The sequence below is a fragment of the Maniola hyperantus genome, chromosome 6 (genome assembly GCF_902806685.2).
Source record: "Maniola hyperantus chromosome 6, iAphHyp1.2, whole genome shotgun sequence".
In the NCBI taxonomy this organism is placed as follows: Eukaryota; Metazoa; Arthropoda; class Insecta; order Lepidoptera; family Nymphalidae; genus Maniola; species Maniola hyperantus.
Genome location: NC_048541.1, coordinates 6,096,125 through 6,117,958, shown reverse-complemented (window position 1 = coordinate 6,117,958; position 21,834 = coordinate 6,096,125). Strand labels below are relative to the sequence as shown.

Below are 21,834 nucleotides of genomic sequence, written 5' to 3'. Positions count from 1 at the left end.
ACAGGCGATGGGAAGACGACATAAGACAAGTTGGAGGAGCAACATGGAAAAGGACAGCGCGTGACAGGCAAAAGTGGAAGCTGCTGGAAGAGGCCTATGTGTCGAGAGGACACGCTGATAGCTAAAGAACAAAACAAATTCTATTTTATAAAGACTAAAATTATAAATTTTATAAAAGAAAAACTATCAGCAATAAAGGCTTAATAAATAAATTAAGTAAATATAGGTATAGTTAAGTTTCACTGGAGTCACGGAACCCTTCTAACTGTTCCACGAAAGCCCTGAGTTCTGCGAAAGCCACTCTATGAATAGTACATGCAGCTAGCAGGTAGTAAAATACGGCCCTGTGCAAGGCGACGACCGCTCCCGCCCGCGCCTTCGAACCATTCTCCGAAATGGGCACTAAAGCAACAAAAATAACACCACTTTTCTGGATGTGCTTTTGTTTAGGCTCTTATTAATTATGTGTGTCTCATTCAAGAGGATTAGGTACTTACTTAAGATTTGAGGCTGTGGATTTAAGACATATATTTGCAGATATGAAATATCTGCAAAAAGTTGTCTCGTCCCCTTAATGTGTTGATGACTCGTTAGTTAGGTATTTCATCATGGATATAATATGTATACTTAATAAATAGGCTAGCTGCAAGATCTTAGATTCTTAGATTGTTAATTAAAACGCAAAAAACGTAATTAGGCAATTTAGTTTGCTGACTTTTGGTTTATGAATAAGTATCTACTCTTTCATTTAACTTAGGTACTTGGCAAATTCTCATTTCTCTTATGTAAAACCAGAAAGCTTTTATCAGTGATTTATTTAATAAATTAATGGCTTTTATTCACGAAATAAACGCTATTTAGGTGGTGTAATAAGTGTCGCGTAGGGCTTGGAACGTGGTAGCGTGCAGAGATACACGAATCGACAGCCGTCGGCCTTCCGTTCTCCACATCCGCCGCTGATAAGACAAATATGATCAAAATGATGTTTTTAATTGATTTTATATTAAATTCGTATTTTTGTAACGCCTGACTACAAAACTTTTTCTTGTATGACACAGTAAAAAAATTAAAAAGGTTAGAAAGTAATCGTACTTGGGTGGTTCTTAGAGAACATTAGCTTATGCCCGCGACTTCGTCCGCGTGCAATACACAAATTTCAAACTCCTTTACCCCCTTAGGGGTTGAATTTTCAAAAATCCTTTCATAGCTGATGTCTACGTCATAATAGGCTACCTGCATGCTAAATTTCAGCCCGATCCGTCCAGTAGTTTCAGCTGTGCGTTGATAGATCAGTCAGTCTGTCTGTCAGCTTTTATGGGTATATCGTCGCTGGTTTGTAAAAAGGGCAAATATATTCGAATTCTATTTATAGAAAAAGGCTTATTCGCCCTTTCTTCAAACCAGCGACGCAAAGTATCCACTTATCTAGGTAATACTTTGTCACTTAGAGGTAGAACGACACATAAGTGACTAAGCTTAACGTAACTTGCTCAACGAGTCAAATTATAGGCAACTTGTTCAATGAGGTGGATTTTCTAGTTCGTAGCTTCATTGAGCACAAATAACAAGTACCTGCCCACAAAGCTTTACCTACACCGAACGTGGTACAAAGCAATTAGTAGATTTGAATGCACTTGTTAAATTTTTATCATGTGAAAGTAACTAGGTCAGTACCTACCACTTGGTACACAAAATGATCAGATGTGGAAAATAATGAATGTGATGAATGTTCACGAAACAGAAAGTTATCAAAACCGGCCAAGTGGTGGCGGGCCACGCGCAGTGTAGGATTAACCGAGGACGGACGGACGGACGGACGGACAGACGGACAGACGGACAAACGGACGGGCATGGCGAAACTATAAGGGCTCCTTGTTTACTACGGATCCCTAAAAACGTAACATACAGACATGCCTATAGTAGGTACGCGACAGGTCGATATGGCAATCGTGGTGGGGACACCCGCACAGCCCCCACGCTAACTCGGCGCGGGCGAGCGCGAGCGTTTGCGGATGTGCGGGGCGTCCCCCACCCTATACACTGATTGCCATCTTTTTTTTTTTTTTTTTATACAGAAGGGGGAAATCCTCATGGACACCCCAATTGGGTAGTGCCGGACTCTTACCGGCTAAAAACCCCTTCTGTCTCCCTGTTGGCCGTGTGCCCGCCTCTCAGCCTAAACACGGCAACATTGTTGTCTATATTATTTTTACTGTTTATTTTGTTTTTTGTCTACGTCTCTCTTCTTCTTCTTTAGAACCTATTATTTTTTCCAAAAAGCCTGCAACAAGCATCCATATGTCCTCATGCTCTATCATTTTGTGCACTAAATTATTGACACATATAGCCCCTATTTTAGAAATGAGGTCTTTCCTCTCTATGTCCCAGTTTACGCAGTGAAACATTGTGTGTTCTATTGATTGCCATCTTGCCTTGTCGCGTACTGTACACAGCTAGAATTAGGTACGGCTTTTTAGGACCAACAGTCAACACCTTTGAAATTCAGTAAATATTCAATACTTACCTATCATAATTTTGGAATAATAGGTGGGTATATATAATTCAAGATGTTTATATAAACAACTAGCTGCCCCGGCGAACTTCGTACCGCCTAACAGTCGATTGTTTTCGGATTTTTTTTAATTTTTCTCTCCGTAAGAACCACCCTCGTACTTCAAGGAATATTATAAAAAAAGAATGAGCGAAATCGGTTCAGCTGTTCTCGAGATTTGCGATGCAATTCATTTTTAGGGTTCCGTACCTCAAAAGGAAAAACTGAATTCAAATTCAAATATGAGAAATTCAAATACCAATTTTGTCAACCGAAATCGAACCTGTTACTAAATAGGGAAGGGATGAAAATGTATGTAAAATATATTATGTATTATGTTTAAAAGCCCACTTTTTACTTAGCTAGTACCTATAGCACTGATCGCCATCGATTTGGCTACCGTTGAGAGATTGAATCCAGGTTTCAGCTCTTAAACTATTCCGCAAATCTTCACTAAGCCATGAGGGCTAAAATCGTAATTTTGACATGAAATTTGACACAAAAAGTTAAAATGGCGCGTGAGGAGTAAAATTTTACGCGTTATACCTGACAGTACAAACTTTGTAAAAAAAGATTTGAACAAAATCTGTTTTAGACGGATTCATGACGGACGGAAAGATTTAATGGAGCTATCAATATCAATACTTATAATAAAACTGTAACAGGTCAAATTCTGTACATTGAAGATATTTTGAAATTTTTTTTTCGAGGGCACTCTATAATCGATACTGAACCCAAAACTGTAATTTTTTTCATTTTTGTCTGTCTGTCTGTCTGTCTATCTGTCTATCTGTCTGTCTGTCTGTCTGTCTGTCTGTCTGTCTGTATCACGGCCGCGCATCACGCTGAAACTACTGAATGGATTCCAATGAAACTTGGTACGATTTGAGGTCATACTATGAGGAAGAATATAGGATACTTTTTATCCCGAAATTCAGCATGGTTCCCGTAGGCGAGGGGATGAAAGTTAAAATGTATACTGAGTTGTAATTCATTAACGCGTAGTCCGATTTCATTCATTCGTTTTTTGTTAGAAAGGGGATATTTTAAAGATTGTTCCGTAAATATTTCAAGGTCATCGGTTTTTAACCGACTGTCAAAAAGGAGGTGGTTCTTTTTTCTACATCGATTTTTTCGAGGTTTCTGGACCGATTTGCAATTTTTTTTTAAATCAACAAAAAAGTTTTCGTGGTGGTCACATAAAAAATTCTGGATTCAACTCCTTAATCCTGATGCTGCAGGGTTACTGCCCGCCTGAGTTATCAAGATTCAGGAAGTGTTCATAGTGAATTCATATTGTAGGTACCAAGCAACGACTTTATTCTCAGACTTCAAGTCCCAACTCCTCAACCCTGATGATGTAGGGTACAGCACTCCTAAACTATAATGTTTCAGTAACTGCGGATGATGCAAAATTAATTTAGGTACCAAGCATAGGCTACATCATTGAACTTCGGATCCTAACTCCTCAATCCTGATGCTGCAAAGTACTAAAGTCCTAAATCATGGGGATTTTAGAATTTCTGATAGTGAATTGATATTTTAGGTATCAAGCAACGGCTTCACGATGACACTCCCAGTCCGAAATACTCCACCCGAGCGAAGCCGGGGCGGGTCAGCTATACATAATACAGTAATATCGCCAAAAATAAATTTATCATTCCCTATCTCGAACGTTGCTTAATGTTTTTCGGGATATAAACTATCCTATATACTGATTACTGATCCGGATGTTAACTACGTGTAGGTATGCCAAGTTGTGCTCAAATCTTTTTTGTGTTATTTTTGAGTCGTTTCAACCTGAGAGTTTTCAAGTTTTTAATCTAAATATACAAAAGGAAAAGGTGACTGAGTGACTGATCTATCAACGCACAGCTCAAACTACTGGACGGATCGGGCTGAAATTTGGCGTGCAGATAGATAGCTATTATGACGTAGGCATCCGCTAAGAAAGGAAATACAACCCCTAAGGGGGTGAAATAGGACTTCGAAGTTTGTGTAGTACACGTGGATGAAGTCGCGAGCATAAGCTAGTAAAATATGTGGGCTCTATATCTCTAGCGATAATTTAATAATGCTTCTTTCCAGTTACAGTTTTATTATAAGCATAGATTATTTCACGGCTCAGTACCTACTTATATGAAATGCGTCATGAATGCTGTGAATGAACGCTTTCGCTTCTCCTATATAAACGTCTTTAGTTTCGCTAGGATAAGGGCTCATTCTTAAAACGACGTTAAAAAACCGCTGGAGTCATAGTTCACAAAAGATATAGATACACTCAAGTACGTACTGATCCGGATCTTTTGTATAATTTTAATTATTTTAGTACGACTTACGAGAAGCTTTAGTTAAAAGTTGTTGACTCCCGATTATACCTAATAAACTTCCTTGTGAAAAATTGGTACTTACATCAGTGTTCTGAATGATAATGAAACCCGTATTTGTCACTGAAATGAAAAATTGTAAGTATGTATACAATTTTTCATTTCATTGACAGGTATGTACCTATTACGACTCTTAAAATAAAAAGATTAACTATATTGGGATATATATAATTATACATATATTGAATTTTAAAGTCCAAACACGACCGCTTTTACTAGATCATTTTATAGCGTGGCGGGCGGCGCTATCTTTATAGCGTTTCACCTAAATTTGGATATCATACGAAGCTTAGTTCACCGAACCCGATGTAGAGAGATAACTTAGTTTCATTCTGTAAGATTACGCATGAAGTATAATATGGTGGTGCATGACGAAATATCGAGTTATTGCGTCATGTGCTTTACGATAAGCATTGAAATAAAATGTCACTTTTAACGCTCAACTTATAAAAAATCGCTGTATTTTAAAAAGAAATTATAAATAGTCATTTGCACTGTTGAGTTATTAGTTAATTATTGTTTAGAGACACTTATTTTATTCAAGAATACTTTTACATTCTATGATATTATTATTATATATTATTATGTATATGATATTATTATGATATTAGACATTAGACATATTAGGTTGGAGCAAACGTGCGTTTGTGCGACTATCTCAACATATCTATACTAATATTACAAAGAGATAAGTTTGTAAGTTTGTAGGTAGGAAGTCATCTCTGGAACTAGTGAACCGATTTGAAAAATTCTTTCACCAGTAGAAAGCTACATTATTCATTAGTGAGCTATATTTCACATATTTTTTTATTAGAGTTATATTATAATTGTAATAAGCTATCCGTGCGAAGCGGGGGCTGGTCAATAGTATAAAATAACGTCGCTTCCCGCTGTCTGTGTGTATGCTTAGATCTTTTAAATTCGGATTTTAATGCGGTTTTTGCCAACAGATAGAGTGGTCCAAGAGAAAGGTTTATACGCATTTTTTATTATTGTTTTGAATATGACGAGAAATGTTCAAAATCTATTAACAGAACTAGCCGAAGTAAAAATAATTAGTATAGATAGAACCTATCTACCTATTCATTGAAAAGTGAATCAAATTAACTGCGTAACTAATTCACGGGCTTCGGACATTTGTGGCCGTGGGACATCTGGCCCCCACATGACGTTGAGACTAACCTTTAGCGCGTAGGTACTTAACAGTACGTTGCAAAAATAATATAAGTACATCGACCTTTAGAAAGAGATAGCGGTTTTGTAGAGCATTGTCTCTGTCGTTGAGAACGACATAACGCCCCGCACACCCGCAAAGCACCCGCGCTAACCGGGTGCGGGCGAGCGAGGGTGATGTGCGGGTGTGCGGGGCGTCCCACCGCCTCATACCCCGATTGCGATCTCAACCTGTCAAGGACTATAGTAAATATAAGGCACAACTTGTGCAGGAAGAAAGTGTACCTATTAATTTTATATCTAACCTGCGTTGAGCATGATGAGCGGAGCGAGCGAGGCGCCGCGCGGCGTCCAGACGCGCGTGCCACGTGGCGCCCGCCGCGCACTCTGCGCCTAGCGACGACACAGCCCACTGCTGCTCTTCCACCTGCGGGCATTTCCACTACTGACACCATGTCCAAATCGCAGCGGACAGATTTGTCACATAAAAGTGCAGGCATCTGCCACTTGCCACACCAATATAAAAATTCAATTCCAGCGTAGATCTTCGTCGTAGGGTTAACCGACCTGAGCACGTAAATCCTTAAAATCTTTATCCATGTATATTTGAAATTTGAATGTAAAATAAAATTATTAATCAGCAAGTACTATAACGGAAGGACAGTAAATCGAGCCGAATCGTAACTCGCGCTCAGAGCATTTCTACCAGCTGTGGATATTCTAAAGAAAGAGACAAGCCCACCTTGGCAAGTAAATTTTTGAAATCTTTCACGATGGGCGTGAGTCACTGCGCCTTGTCCGAGTAGTAGATGACGGCGAGGCGGGCGGAGGCGTACCACAGCTCCAGCTCCTTGAGCGTGCTTTTGACGAACGCTTCGCTACACGCTTCGCTGCTGATATTCTAACTGTAGTATGAGACGAGACAAGCCCACCTTGGCAAGTAAATCCTTGAAATCTTTCACGATGGGTGTGAGGTGCTGCGCCTTGTCCGTGTAGTAGATGACGGCGAGGCGAGCGGATGCGTACCACAGCTCCAGCTCGTTGAGCGTGCTTCTGACGGACGCTTCGCTACACGCTTCGCTGCTGATTTTCTGATAAAAGTTGTAAAAGATAAGAATGCCACTAAAGTTTGCATAGATCATATTTTATTAGAAACTAGCTGATGCCCGCGGCTTGACCCGCGTGGATTTAGGTTTTTAAAAATCCTTTAGGACCTTTTTTTCGTGAAAACATTTAAACGCATGATTCTTTAAAAATCCTGTGGGGTCACCACAATGTAGGAATACAATTTCTTACAGCATCAGGGCTGAGTTAGGTCCTCGAATTCAAAAGTAATTATACTTGGTAGGTACCTCCAATATCAATTTATAACCGACAGTTTCTAAATCCCACCAGCTTTGGTGGTCAGGTCCTGTACAGCATCAGGATTGAGGAGTTGGAATGCAATTTTTTATGGGAAAATATCGCAGTTTCTCTATCGATTAAAAAAATACGCAAATCGGTTCAGAAATCTCGACAATTTCGGTGTATATCAGGAAATTTTATTTTAAATACAGTGCATCTCACCTGTAACGCTTTTATATTCTTCTTAATATTGAGTGCAACGCTCAATAAGTGTTTCAGTTGTAGTGTTTCAGGCTTCACGTACTCCAACTCAACCAGGCTAAACACCTCTCGCCAGTGCTTTTCCGTGAAATCCGACCCACGCAAGTATTTTAATGATGTTGTAAGATCCTGTTTTTGCAAACCATTAAAAATTAAACATTTTTTTTTAACAAAGTGATAATCATAACGCTTCCGTTGATAAGTAAAATTGAATACTTACAGAATATTTATCAAGTTCTTGTTTGATATATAGAGTAACTGATGTATACGGTTCCAGCAGCCCACTCCATTTCATTATGAAATCATCAAGTAAATGCAACTTTTTCTGGTATACTACCCATTCTTGTTCCCCGAGTACTTGGTATTCTACAAAAAATTAAATCTATGAGCAAAAACCAGCCAAGTGCGAGGCAGAATCGCGCACCGAGGCTTCCGCACTACAGTTGTATTTTTTCGACATTTTGCACGATAAATAAAAAACTATTATGCATAAAAATAAAAATAAATTTGTAATAGAATATATAGGTAAAGCCTTTTCATATGATACGCCACTTGATATAGTTATCTTACTTTGAAAATTGAAAATACTAATTATTTGTTCATGGACACATTTTAATTACTTTTTTGTGACGTAACCACAAATTCACGGTTTTTTGGATTTCTCCCTTGACGTGTGATATAAGACCTACCTACCTGCCCATGATTCTAGGTCAACTGGTAGTATCCTATAGGTTTCTTGACAGATACGACAGACAGACAGACAGACAACAGACAGATAGACAGACAGACAAAGTGACCCTACAAGAGTTCCTTTTTCTTTTTAAGGTCCGAAACCCTAAAAGCTTTATAAAATTCAGATAAGGATTTATTAGGATTCTTACCATCATTAAATTCTTTGAATGTAGTCCATAAATGAAGAAATTCAGTTTTTAAACATTCCGCTTCAGTCCACGTTTCGGATGCCTCAAGCTGTATGTTGAACTTGTCACATTCTAACCTGCAATGTCCGCATTACTTTTTGAATTCTAATATAACAAATTATTTGTAAAATAACTAGCTTAAGCTCGCGACTTTGTTTGCGTGGACTACACACATTTCAAACCCCTATTTAACCTCCTTAGGGGTTGAATTTTCAAAAATCCATTATTAGCGGATGCCTACTATCATAATAGCTATCTGCATGCCAAATTTCAGCCCGATCCGTCCAGTATTTTGAGCTGTGCGTTGATAGATCAGTCAGTCAATCACCTTTTCCTTTTATATATTTAGATTATGTACTCGCGAGTGACTTCGAGGTGGGCCTTAGCGTGACTCCAGCGAGACACCCAAGCTTCCACGTTGCTTCGTGTATACTCACATCAACTCCTGCTTCTCGGATAGAAGCTTGTCACAATGTTCCGCGGCGTCGAGCACAGAGCGACATCTGTCAACGATCTCCGCATAAGAGGCGTCGCGAGTGTCTTCGAGGCGGGCCTTAGCGTGACTCCAGCGAGACACCCAAGCTTCCACGTTGCTTCGTGTATACTCACATCAACTCCTGCTTCTCGGATAGAAGCTTGTCACAATGTTCCGCGGCGTCGAGCACAGAGCGACATCTGTCAACGATCTCCGCATAAGAGGCGTCGCGAGTGTCTTCGAGGCGGGCCTTAGCGTGACTCCAGCGAGACACCCAAGCTTCCACGTTGCTTCGTGTATACTCACATCAACTCCTGCTTCTCGGATAGAAGCTTGTCACAATGTTCCGCGGCGTCGAGCACAGAGCGACATCTGTCAACGATCTCCGCATAAGAGGCGTCGCGAGTGTCTTCGAGGCGGGCCTTAGCGTGACTCCAGCGAGACACCCAAGCTTCCGTGTTGCTTTGCAAGTTCTTCCATTCGCCGGTTAGACTTGATTTTACTATTTCAGCCTGTTGATTTAACGTTTTGATAAATGTTGAGGTATGTGAACTGTTCTTAACTAGCTATAGAATTTTACGTTAGCGCAGTAAATGATTTTGTTCATTTTCGGATAGCGGAAACAACAAAAAACAAAACCATCAAAAGTAGGAATGAATATTAACCTGATGTTCAAACATCTGCTGCTGGCTGAGCATTTGTTCGTGCAACTTGTGCCACTCGCGGAAAGTGCTGTCGAGAGTAGAGTCACCACCCCACGTGCGTAACAAATGTCCTTTGCGCTTCAGATTTTCCACCATTTTCTCCATCTACAATTTTTTTTAAAATTATTCTTTAATTTTACCAAACCAAGTGATTGGTCTAGTCGAGTGTTACCGCTCGTAAAACTCCACTAAACTAAACCAAGCCGACAGCGCCGGGCATGCAAGGTTCGCCTCAGTAACAACCTAAATGGTAATAAAAGCCCAGTCCCTACGCGTTTTCACACTGCTGTGATGAACGCCTCAGCGCTTCACGCGCCGCAAAACTTAGCCGTTCAAAATGGTCATAATGAAAAAACTTCGCAACGCTAAAAATGACAGTCGCCATAGACACTTTGGGGAGGAGAGAGGTTTTTTTAAATATAGGCATGCCCTTGACTGTTATTACACAAAATAGTAGGTGATGATTCAATCTAAGGTGGATGCGCCAGCATAAATAATGCCTATTCAGTCTTCTTTTGAAGGTACCAATTTAACATAACAGGTTTAGGGTCACACATACTTAAAGTGCCGCAATTTCTCGGCGTGATCGAATCGAAATCGAAATTAATGTAGAGACAAATTAATGTAATCTTTCAACAAGCAACAAAAATTGTAAACACTTAAGACGAGATAATAAAATAAAGGATACAATAAAAGCAATAGCAAAATATAAATTGGACGTAACAAACATTCTGAAAAACATTCTGAAAAACATTCCAAATCACATTCGAAACAGAATTGAGATTGAACAAACCGATTACAGCTAGACAAATAGGATAAAATGGCATGTCGCATTGCAAAAGAAATATCTAAGATATAACCAGGATGTCCAATTATTTTCTAAATTACCTCAGGCATTTTAGCTCGGAGTGATTGTTGTTTGGCGCTGATTTCAGCGAGCTCCTTGGCATTTTTGGGTATAGCTTTATTCTCCAGCATAAGCGTGGCATTAGCCATGAAAGAGTCTAATTCAGCAGCGTCGTCGCGGCAACTAGTTTGCAAAGACGCCATTAGACTTGCCCACAGGTTACGCGCTTGGGCTTCGAATTCGCGACGCAATGTTACCGTTCCAACAGTTATCCATTCTATTTTTTCGTCCTCGCTAGAAATAACAATCTTATAACCTGTTAAATTTTTAAAAGCAGCCTTAAAGTTCAATTGGATAGAAATAATATTTAGAAGCAAACGTTATAGTTATTACTTCAAAAAATGTATGTATTTCGTAATAAAAAGTTAATATAAGAGTGCGTAATCCCCTTAAACAAAAATAAAAATAAATAATAATAAAATTTGTGAGCAAAAGCTTAAATTTATGCACTAAATTTAGATACCAATAATATCGATCCCTTGTTACTTCTTATGAGACAGAACAAAAACAGCATGAAGTCTTATCCAGACCCAGTGCCATTTAAAATAGCTTAGCGACTGGCTTCTATCGAGGGTGTTGATCCAAAATGCGTTATCATGTAAGCTGTAAGTTGTAACAACAGCGATATGGAATTTGACAACTCACAACATCATTTTAGCGACAGCCTGGCCGTAAGCTTTGCACGCTTTGAAGTTGAGCTCCCAGTCAGCTGGCTCCTTCAAGTGCTCAGCGCACAGCGCGTCCAGGTCGGCCACGCAGCCCAGCGCCGCGCGCTGCGTCCACTTGGCGCACGTGCGCTCCACGCCCGACAGCGCCGCTTCCAGTGAAGGAACTGCTTTGTTGCCTAGCCAACTGTGCCTGCGCAATATTTTATACTTTGTCTGCCTGGGTCCAGAATGAAATAAAAATGTTATAGTAAGATTTCTGACAATCCGCAAGATATAAGACCACTCACTACCCATATTATAAATGTGAAAGTGTGTTTGTTTTTTGGTTTATTGGTTTGTTAGTTTGTCCTTCAATCACGTCGTAACGGAGCAACGGATCAACGTGATTTTTTGCATGGGTATAGTTTAAGACCTGGAGAGTGACATAAACTTTTTATCCCGGAAAGTCAGAGTTCCCATGGGATTTATTAAAACCTAAATCCAAGCGGATGAAGTCGCGGGCATCAGCTAGTGTACTGCCATATCCCTTCCAGGTTAGCCCGCTTCCATCTTAGACTGCATCATCACTCACCACCAGGTGAGATTGCAGTCAAGGCCTAACTTGTATCTGAATTTTTTTTTAAATGTCCTTTTACGATTCGACGCATTTACTTGTCTACTATAGAAGCGAAAACGGAGGACTCATCGGTGATGTTGGCCTGTAGCCCCATAAAGTGCGCCGGCAAAGCCACGAGGCGCCGTAGCTGCGTGTAGTGCTGCACGCGGATTTCCTCCAGCGGCGGTGATGTGCGGACGGCGCGACCGCTGCATAAATAAAAAATATACATTTTACTACAAGCCTTCACATTAATCGAATTAAATTATTTTTAATGAAGTAAATATTTATTAAATTTTATTTTTCAGAAAAAAACTAATGACTCAGGAACTAGCTTTGTTTAATTAAAAATTGACTATATATTACTATGGACAGTGAAAAATTTATTCAAAACATACTAACCGTAAAACCAAATCTACCCTGACGTTCGGGAAGTGCGTATGCAATGACAGCAACGTTTTGATGTACTGGCACTCCAGAGCCTTGTACAGTTGTAGATCCCAATGTGATCGCCACATTCCCGTGTTTTTGTAACCATTCGCTTCCACCTTTAATATATTCATTTTTATAAAACTACATAATTACCTATAGCACAAACTGCGAGGTCTAGTGTCAATTTTATATTAACAAATAAACAAGTTACCTTTTCAATAATTTCCCGTATGTCTTTAATCCCTCTCTTCCATTCTGATTGTTTTGCAAGGAGTTCAGTGTCCATGAGTTTTTCCACTATAGCACGTATCGCTATATGTTGCCCGGTTAAGTAAACATTCTGCAACATAAAGAAGAATATTTGCATGCATTTGAAGAGCAATCCATAATAACCTCTAATGTCTTATGTAGATATCTTTTGGATGTGCTACTTTTCTCATAGTTTTCAAAATCCAAATGAAAGGCTCAATTTCTCTGCGATTTCCTTTGGTTCCCACAAGCAACATTGGAATCAGAATAGACATTGAACTCAAGGTCAGAATCTTTCCAATATGGTAGCCATACTAAACGTGGTTTATTACCGATTATATTACGATATTTTACCTGTCCCCTCTAGTTTGAATTGCTTCAATAGGGATTTCAACGAAAAACATAATTTTATAACCACATGTCAGAAGTTATTATAAAATTGATTTGATAATTACAAAACTGTTTTATCGTAATATGAGTCACTCAAATAATACTTGAAATCGGCAACGATATTTTACCTGTCCCTCTAGTTTGAGCACCATGTGCTTCAGCTGGTCGGTATAGCTGGCCAGATGTTCCTCGTTACGCCAATACAGCGGTTGATGGTCGCTAACGAGAGCTGACAGCTCGAGCGCCGTTTGCAGCATCATGGGCCGGGTGGAAGGGACCATACGCTCGCCCAGTGTGTTGTGGAAAGAGGCGACCTTCAAAGTTTATGATTTTTTTTAATAAATACAACATATTATCATATTGTATGCAAAAAAACTAGTCAAGTTCATGTCAGAAGGTAGGGGTAAACCAAATTTTTTTTCAACTTACACTTTTCATGATCAAGAAATACTCTGAAAGTGCGTTTTTTTTTTTCAAATATGTTTCTAAGTAGTGGTACCTAGCAAGTGTTTGTAACTGCAAAAATTTAACTTGCTCTTATAGTTTATGGACTAGATTACTCATATGAACTGGACATGTTGTTTTGTTTTAAATGTTGGATAGAAGCACAAGTTACTTTGCGAAAGTCCATTTCGGCGAATGATAACGAATTAAGCTTATTGTCTCTTATGTTTCTAGTTTTACTACGTACCCCTAACAAATACCTTTAGGCAATTTGAACATGACTAATATCCCCCCATTCCCAACTATGTGTAAAACTTGTGCTAAAGTGGGTACCACACTAGTTTAAGATGTGGGGTTTGAACTTTTAATATTCCAGAACATTCAAAACTCATCTATAATTTCGTAGGATATTCTATTACTCATACAGATTACAGATGTTCTATTTCATGAAGACTATTTGGCTATGTTTGTGTGAGTGCCCACATACACATTGTTATAATGTGCGTGGCGTTCAGTTTCGACCGCGACGCGATTTACGCTACGCACAGAAATGCGAAGCTGTGATAGCCTAGTGGCTAGGACGTCCGCCTTCTAATCGGAGGTCGGGGGTTCGATCCCGGGCACGCACCTCTGACTTTTCGGAGTTAAATTGCGTTTTAATTAATTAAATATCACTTGCTTCAACGGTGAAGGAAAACATCGTGAGGAAACCTGCATGCCTGAGAGTTCTCCATAATGTTTTCAAAGGTGTGTGAAGTCTACCAATCCGCACATGGCCAGCGTGGTAGACTATGGCCAAAACCCTTCTCACTCTGAGAGGAGACCCGTGCTCTGTAGTGAGCCGGCGATGGGTTGATCATAATGATGATACAAATGCGTTAACGCTTATCGGTACACTCATTACTACAACTGAAGCTGAGAAGTCATCGTGAAATAGAACATCTATACCTGGTGCAAAGCTCTTGCATGCTTGAGCGGCGCAGTGAGCGCCTGCAAGGCGGCAGTGGTGGCCGGATTCGGTGCGGGGAGCCCTAAAGCCGCTAACACACGCGCCTCCGCCTCCGCGCGCACCAGCCGCGGGTCATAGTTCACCACCATTAGCCGGTCGCTGCTTGAAAATTCCACAACTGGCTTCGTTTCTGATATTTGAGTGGCGTGTTTTACCTGTGCCTAAAGACACGATTTCTAATGCATTCGCATGCCAAATGACAAAATTAAAAATAACAAGTTTATTTTTTCGTTTCAAGATAAATAAAAAGTTTTTATACTTTTAGCATAAAGACACCAACATAATGACTGGCATATAAACTATAATAATTTCTAAATACCTGTAAATCTCTGGACCACTCTTCGTGTAACTGTGTGTACATAGTTTTGATATCTTTGAGAACTTTCATTGACAGCTGTAAAACTTCCGCGCTATTCTCGAATTCTGTCAGATAGTTCTCAATACAATTCTTTATTTCCTTTACCTAAAATTACATACAAGATTCATGTTAAAGGTAAGTAACACCTACAAACACCATAAAAATATGATATTGCTCAGCCGCGAGATGCTTTATGAATTTACTAGCTTATGCCCGCGACTTCGTTCGCGAGGACTACACAAATTTCAAACCCCTATTTTACCTCCTAAGGGATTGAATTTTCAAAAATCCTTTCTTAACGGATGTCTTCGTCATAATAGCTATCTTCATTTCAGTCCGATCCGTCAAGTAGTTTGAACTGTGCGATGATAGAATAAAATAGAATTTATTTGCTGAATGTGAGTACACAGGATGTTTTTCAGTTAGTCAGCTGTCTCCATGTTTTACACAAACATGGAGACTACAACCTGCCAATTTGGTCTTGGCCAGCGTGGTACACTATGGTCTAAAGCTAAACCCTTCTCATTCTGAGACGAGTCCAGCGTAGGGGTTGCAACGATGAAGAAACAATGTAATATAACTAACTTTAGCTTCCATCTGCCTGGCCCACTGTACTTGTTGCACCAGCGGTGACATCTCCGCCGGCTGGCACATCTGCACGTCTATCTCGTCCATGTCTAATTGCGCGGGGATAGCTTTGAGCATAGAGAGGAGCGAGCTCACGAATATCTCAAGCTCGTTGCTCAGAGCTTGTTTCACGACTGGTCTGCTTATTAACGTTTTGTACCTCATGAATTCATACAGAATCTGAAAAATTGTGGCAGGTGCTCTTATGCCTGGGTGACACAAGGCTATTTTTCAAGCAGGATTGCAAAATATTGACAGTACTTACGCTAGAACGAAACGATTTTACTCAACGTTTCTGATATGAACAGCTAAGGAACGCCCCTCCGGCGTTCGAGTTTCCTGCCATGTATTACTTAAATGCCTTGAAGGCACGAGTGAATAGCCCTTTTCTAGGCAAGCGCGCTCCAATTTAAAACTTATCATTGCTTTCCTTGTCATCGAAGCGCAAGTGTAATAAAAAGCCAGCGATTTTCACTTCACAGAACTAGTTTATTTTTTGGGGTCAATGAATCCTGCTGTCCTAGCTTGAAAAACTAACCTCGACGCCACGTTACCCAATTACCAATAAATATCGGTACTAAATGAATTCTACCTGTTTTGTTGATGTGCTATGCATCCGTGGCCGTAATTTTTCAGCAATTTTGGCCTCCGCAGGTCTCAAGTTTGCAGAGAATCTGGCGACAGCATTATCCCATATTTGATTTGGGCCATTGTATATCCACACATTGATATCTAATATGAACAAAAAATGAATTAATAATTTTTTCGTACAGTAGGTTTTGTATGTGTACAAAATTGATTTGATAATTAACCGACTTCAAAAAAAGGAGGAGGTTCTCAATTCATCGGAATCTTTTTTTTTTTTTTTTTAATGTATGTTCCCCGATTACTCGAAAACGCCTGGACCGATTTTGAAAATTCTTTTTTTGTTTGAAAGGGTATACTTCAAAGTTGGTCCCATTTCAATTAGGTGAAGATCTGATGAACATCTTCGAAGATAGATACTGGAACTTCTCAACGAATAAGAGTAAATTGCTCGCGATCAGTGTAATAGCTTAGTAAACAGTAGATTTTTAACCAGTCATAGCATAATTCCATGGGGCCACTAAAAATTGTGAAATAAAAATTTTTTACAAAAAAAATAAAAACCGACTTCGTTACACAAACACTAAAAATTGAAAAATAATTTAATTTATTACCGAATATATTATGTATACAAGAGTTAATATAGTTCCATAATAATATTTTTTGGGGTTGGTGCCAATGAGGTGCCATTGTGGAGTCCCATAAAAATATGAAGTCTAGACGATTCGCGCAGCTAAAGCTAATTGGCACCGGCACCAAAAAGTATTATTATGGAACTATATTAACTCTTGTATACATAATATATTCGGTAATAAATTAAATTATTTTTCAATTTTTAGTGTTTGTGTAACGAAGTCTGTTTTTATTTTTTTTGTAAAAAAAAATTATTTATTGATAGATATTTTTTTAAGTCGAGCGAGTCGAGCGAGCGTCTGTGACGTCAGTGACGCCGCGACAGGGCGGAAGATTAATGGACTATGCAAAGAAAAGAAACATTCGAGCGCAGCGACACTGATGCCGCGGTCAATTAGATGCACAAACTCGACTCGAAAGTCGACCTTTAGTTAGACTCGTTAGTTAGATCTTTTAGGCATGGCGCCTACTTACTATTTGCTATGAATGCAGTCAAGCGCATGCCTATAATTAAAAAAAAACATATACTTAAACGGATTTGTCAAAAACAGTCGTGTGATTAACTGCTGACTAACTTACTTTTAAACGGTTCAAACAATTGATCAGTGCTTAACTCGGCTCTCTCGCTTTTTGTTAGCAGTTTGCTCAACTGATTATAAGTGGACCTTATGTTATGTATCTAAAATTAAAAACACATTAGTAAACTTTTATATAACCCTAAATTTGGGTAGATTGAATAGCTTAAATACGTATAAAATATAGGTATTGTTTAATATATATTCAATGAAAAAAAAATCAGGTTTGTCGAGTTTTGGGAGGCTTCGGATGTATCTAGTGTCCACCCTACCGGCGAAGTCGTGCCGCTAAACGATAATACTTATAAAATTGAGTCTCGTCAATCAAAAGTTTTTTGTAGAGAGTGTGGTATATCTAAAGCAATAGCAATTAAAGCCAATTCTTCAAATAAAAATTTCATCTTTCCTTGTTCACAACACTAGCACGTTAGTTCCGAGTTACTGTCCCGTACACGTTACGTATGCAGCAGCCACCTGCCTGCTTCTATCTTCAGTTACATTTCCTTTGATTAAAAGTGAACTTTGTTATTGTATTAATAAAAAATACCTCTTTGAGTCTTGCTTGAAAATTGTTACAAAATATCGGGACATAAGGTTTTCCTTTCCAAGCATGAAGAGCGTAGTTAGGCCAATAAGTGACAGTGAGTGAATTGCAAGCACTAGTCCAAGTTTGTATGGCACTGAGTGTTTCTGATAACAGGACTACAATTTCACTGTCTTTCACTCCACTGTAGACCGTCCATATGTCCACGTTTAAAGCTGCTTTTTGTAATACTGAGCATATAACATGTCCTGTAAAGTTATATTTATATTAAAGTCAGGACTCTTATCCTTCTCTCTTTATATTTTTATCTTGTTAGAATTTCAAGGTGGTTTTTATCAGCATTTAAAACATTCAACCAGGAAGGATAATATATACATGTATGTACATCACATTCAGGCTACGTAAGGCAATTTATTATCAGCAAGTTGAAGGAGTAAGCCAGTTAAAAGTGTGACAATTCTGATGTCTGCCCCCCTTACCTAAAAGACTATTATGCATATTTTTTTATTGTTAAAAAAGGATGGAAAACGAATAGTAAATTGGAAATATTTTTTTTAAAACGTTCCAACCCACAGTCAAGTCAAAATTGAGATATCGAGAGAGGCTGAGTGATTGCGGCATAATGGCATGTCGCATCGCGAAGCAAAAGAATATCCAGGATATTTCTTTTGCAATGCAACATGTCATTTTACCGTAACCGTAAAAGCTGCCAATGGATTTCGGTTTATCCACCCCAGATTAGTTCAGAGCGGTTGTACGCACTGCATCCGATCCGAATTCGTGAAAATACATTCCGAAGTAGTCATAGAACTATTTTTATGGTAGCTTTCGCACTAGATCCGATTTCCGTCACCCGTGCGAATAACTCGGACTCGGATCGGATGAGTGCGTAACCGCTGTCAGGGTTGATAGGCACACGATTCCGAGTATACACGTAAACTGTTTTAGAGTGAATAAACGGAATTAGCTCCATTCTGTGTTTTATTCTGGATTCTCTTCTAAAAATGCTATATCTCTAAAAGTAAAATCAAAAGAGATTTACCAATGATATCAAACACATGTATCATTCTATCTTGTGAATAAGGGAATGCTGTGTATCTCCAAATGTCATCCAATATGCCTGCTATGTTCTCAACTGAATCTCTCACTTCTTGCATAGATTGGATAGATCTAAAACAATATCAAATGCCCGATTTGTTCTTGTTTCGAAATGTTCAAAAGTTACTATTATGAAATAGATTATCTATATAATTCCCATATTAATATTATAAACGCGAAAGTGTGTCTACTCTGTCTGCTATCTTTTCATGGCTCATCCGTTAAACCGATTTTTACAAAATTTGATAAAGATTTAGGCTTGCATCCCAGAGGTTGTGCTAGGCTAGGCTCCTTATTATCCAGGAAAATCACATTTTCCATGGGACTTTTAAAATACCTAAACCTAAAACCTAAAATCATCTAGTTGTATGAAAAGATTACATAACCTACTTGTCCCAATTTTTACTCCAAGATATTAAAGTATTATGTGGTATTACTTACTAGTTAAAATTAAAAATTATATTTTTATTACTGTACTTGTACCTGCTCTTGAGTAAACTAAAAATATTCTATAAAAACTAAAAAATAAAATAATCACTTGTCTAAATAGGCCAGCAATATCATTTAAGTGCCAAAAGAGCCTTGTCGTACTGTACCTACATGTTGTGTTTAAAATATTCCAGTTAAACAAACCTAATTTCTTCACAAATATCTTCGAATAGAACACAAAATGCAGATGCTGCTTCTCTTTCTTTTTTATTGGCATCTCTTTTCTGGCCCAATGTTTGCCAGTATTCAACTTCATCCTCTACAGATAATATGACTGAAATAAATACATCTGGTGGTTTAACAACATATTAATGTAAATAAATAAAATAGCGGGTACATTCCACGACTTATACAATAACTCAAAATCAACATATTAAATTGTGGTATGCACCTGTAATTTACATTGTAATAAAATGCTTGCATCTCATTAAACAAGTTTTCTATTATTATTACCTAATTATTATGTAATTATTTGCATTTTTTTACCTTTAATATTCTCATCTCCTTTTCCATGAGCAATAACTCTTAAGTTGGTTTGCAAGTCCAATAGATTTTTCTGAAGTTTATTAGAATACAAATCATCTCCCTAAAATGACGATAAAAGACAAGTTATAGAAACACTGTAGATAGGTAAAGTACCTTCTGAAAAAATAATTAGTGCCAATATATTATTAAATAATTTCTTATTTGTATACGTACTGAGGTAAGCAAAGGGCTAAAGATTTGTCTTAGTATTTGGTACAAAGATTCTGCTGCACCAGCACTCATAGTAATGATATTTATATTATTTAGCGCATCTTCCCCAAGCAGAGCTTCATGTGATGTTTTATAGAAGATTATACATTTCTTTGCATCTCCTTGAATCTGTAATTATAATTTAATCATTTAAAATTAGATAGGTATGTTCTTCTTGTTCTCGAGTCGACGCGCGACGATCGTCTCAAACACAGGCAGCCCAAAAGCCGCGACCGCAATAACTCAATTGGTAGCATAGTGCATAGACTACAATTACTTAGTGCAGCTTCTCGTTCGTGCAGGTTGTCGGGCACGCAGGGTCGTGTGTGCAATGGTCTGACAGGTTCTTAAAGGTGACCATCGTGTTGAAAAATTTATTAATAATTATTACGTACGGTAGGCATGTTAAAAGTTTATAATATTTAGAGAACAATATTAAAAAAAAATACATACTGTTGTCAAGAAAGTTATCTTATGATCAACATCAATGTAGGTTTGAAGTACTAGAGTTTCCGTATTGTGAATAAAATCCACCAAAATATTTTCATTAATTCCTTCTACTTTTAACGTTGACAGATTGTAGAATGTTTCTGAAATAGGTATAATCTGAATAGGTAGGTAGGTATTCATAATATTGATTTAGATTTTACAATCACTTTCAATTCGTTCGCAGGACAGCGTCAAGACTTTAGGTAAGGTACTATACATATCTACTGTTACATCGAATATTTTTAAAGTAAGTATATAATAATAATATAATATTTATTATCAGACATTACATCCATATTTACGATAATAAGTTTAGATTCGTATGTAATTATTCAATATAAAATCTTCCTTTTATGGTGCACCGGTAATGCATGTGTGCGCCCACCAAGTGCCTCATAAATGATGGAGCATCAAATTTTTCCGAGAGGGTTTTCAGAATGCCATTGGAGGCTTCGCGCATTCTACGCACTACTGATGCTGCTCTTTTCCTCATAATCCCATAGCAGTCGTCCGTATGAGCCTCAGCAAACATCAGTGAAGCACTGCAGAATCGCAGCAACCTCAACAGCACTCTGAACCGTTGTTAAATTGGATACGCAGGTATATAACTATTTACCTGTTGCACTTAAAATAAATTCTCGAATTTCAGTCATTTCTTTAATTAAATCAAAATCATTTTGATATCAAAAAATAAATTGCAAATCATACAATTTCTTGTTTTGATATTCAGAATTTGTTGTCATAGCAACCGCAACGGCCGATGGCCATAAAGCACAGAGTACATTGAATATAGTATAGAATCTTTTTATGTGGCACTAATATAGTAGATAATCTATGTGTGGCACAGACTGGGCACCATCGACATAGGAGGTACCTAATCCTTAGTTGTCACTTCTCTAGTATATAGGTAGTAGATAATCTATGGTTGTCACAGTTAGTTTTAGTACGAAGTACCTACCTAGTACATAAAAATTCTTTGCTAGGCACAGATTGTTCAGAGTTGAGTTCTGGTTCTGAGTTATGTGGTCGATACTTTTTTTTTCTGGTCGGTGGTCACCACAGAACATTATATCTGTCTGTGATCAGTGATCACTACCCTCGTAGTGATTAAAGCTTGATTAAAGGCATGTTAAGCTCTCTGCTCAGCTCTCTTGGCACTTGAATGACATTAAAAGGGGGCGCTGTTGGAGAA

General features: G+C 38.3%; 1 protein-coding gene across 1 annotated transcript in view; it reads right to left on the bottom strand.

The window, feature by feature from the left end:
• btv (dynein cytoplasmic heavy chain beethoven) overlaps positions 1–21,394 on the bottom strand; it is a 66,779-nt gene extending 45,385 nt beyond the window's left edge. The window contains exons 1-25 of the mRNA XM_034969665.2: positions 21,259–21,394; positions 20,607–20,743; positions 20,118–20,282; positions 19,905–20,004; positions 19,563–19,692; positions 18,874–19,001; positions 17,835–18,079; positions 17,292–17,391; positions 16,087–16,226; positions 15,453–15,674; positions 14,829–14,972; positions 14,449–14,670; positions 13,185–13,370; positions 12,629–12,757; positions 12,388–12,533; positions 12,042–12,194; positions 11,368–11,580; positions 10,704–10,956; positions 9,777–9,920; positions 9,418–9,623; positions 8,598–8,713; positions 7,937–8,082; positions 7,678–7,845; positions 7,044–7,202; positions 6,417–6,538 (exon numbers count right to left, since the gene is read on the bottom strand). Coding sequence (XP_034825556.2) covers positions 6,417–6,538; positions 7,044–7,202; positions 7,678–7,845; positions 7,937–8,082; positions 8,598–8,713; positions 9,418–9,623; positions 9,777–9,920; positions 10,704–10,956; positions 11,368–11,580; positions 12,042–12,194; positions 12,388–12,533; positions 12,629–12,757; positions 13,185–13,370; positions 14,449–14,670; positions 14,829–14,972; positions 15,453–15,674; positions 16,087–16,226; positions 17,292–17,391; positions 17,835–18,079; positions 18,874–19,001; positions 19,563–19,692; positions 19,905–20,004; positions 20,118–20,282; positions 20,607–20,743; positions 21,259–21,295 — 3,911 coding nt within the window. The 5' untranslated portion in view covers positions 21,296–21,394. The remainder of the gene's footprint in view (positions 1–6,416; positions 6,539–7,043; positions 7,203–7,677; positions 7,846–7,936; positions 8,083–8,597; positions 8,714–9,417; positions 9,624–9,776; positions 9,921–10,703; positions 10,957–11,367; positions 11,581–12,041; positions 12,195–12,387; positions 12,534–12,628; positions 12,758–13,184; positions 13,371–14,448; positions 14,671–14,828; positions 14,973–15,452; positions 15,675–16,086; positions 16,227–17,291; positions 17,392–17,834; positions 18,080–18,873; positions 19,002–19,562; positions 19,693–19,904; positions 20,005–20,117; positions 20,283–20,606; positions 20,744–21,258) is intronic.
• Between the last annotated feature and the right edge of the window lie 440 nt (positions 21,395–21,834).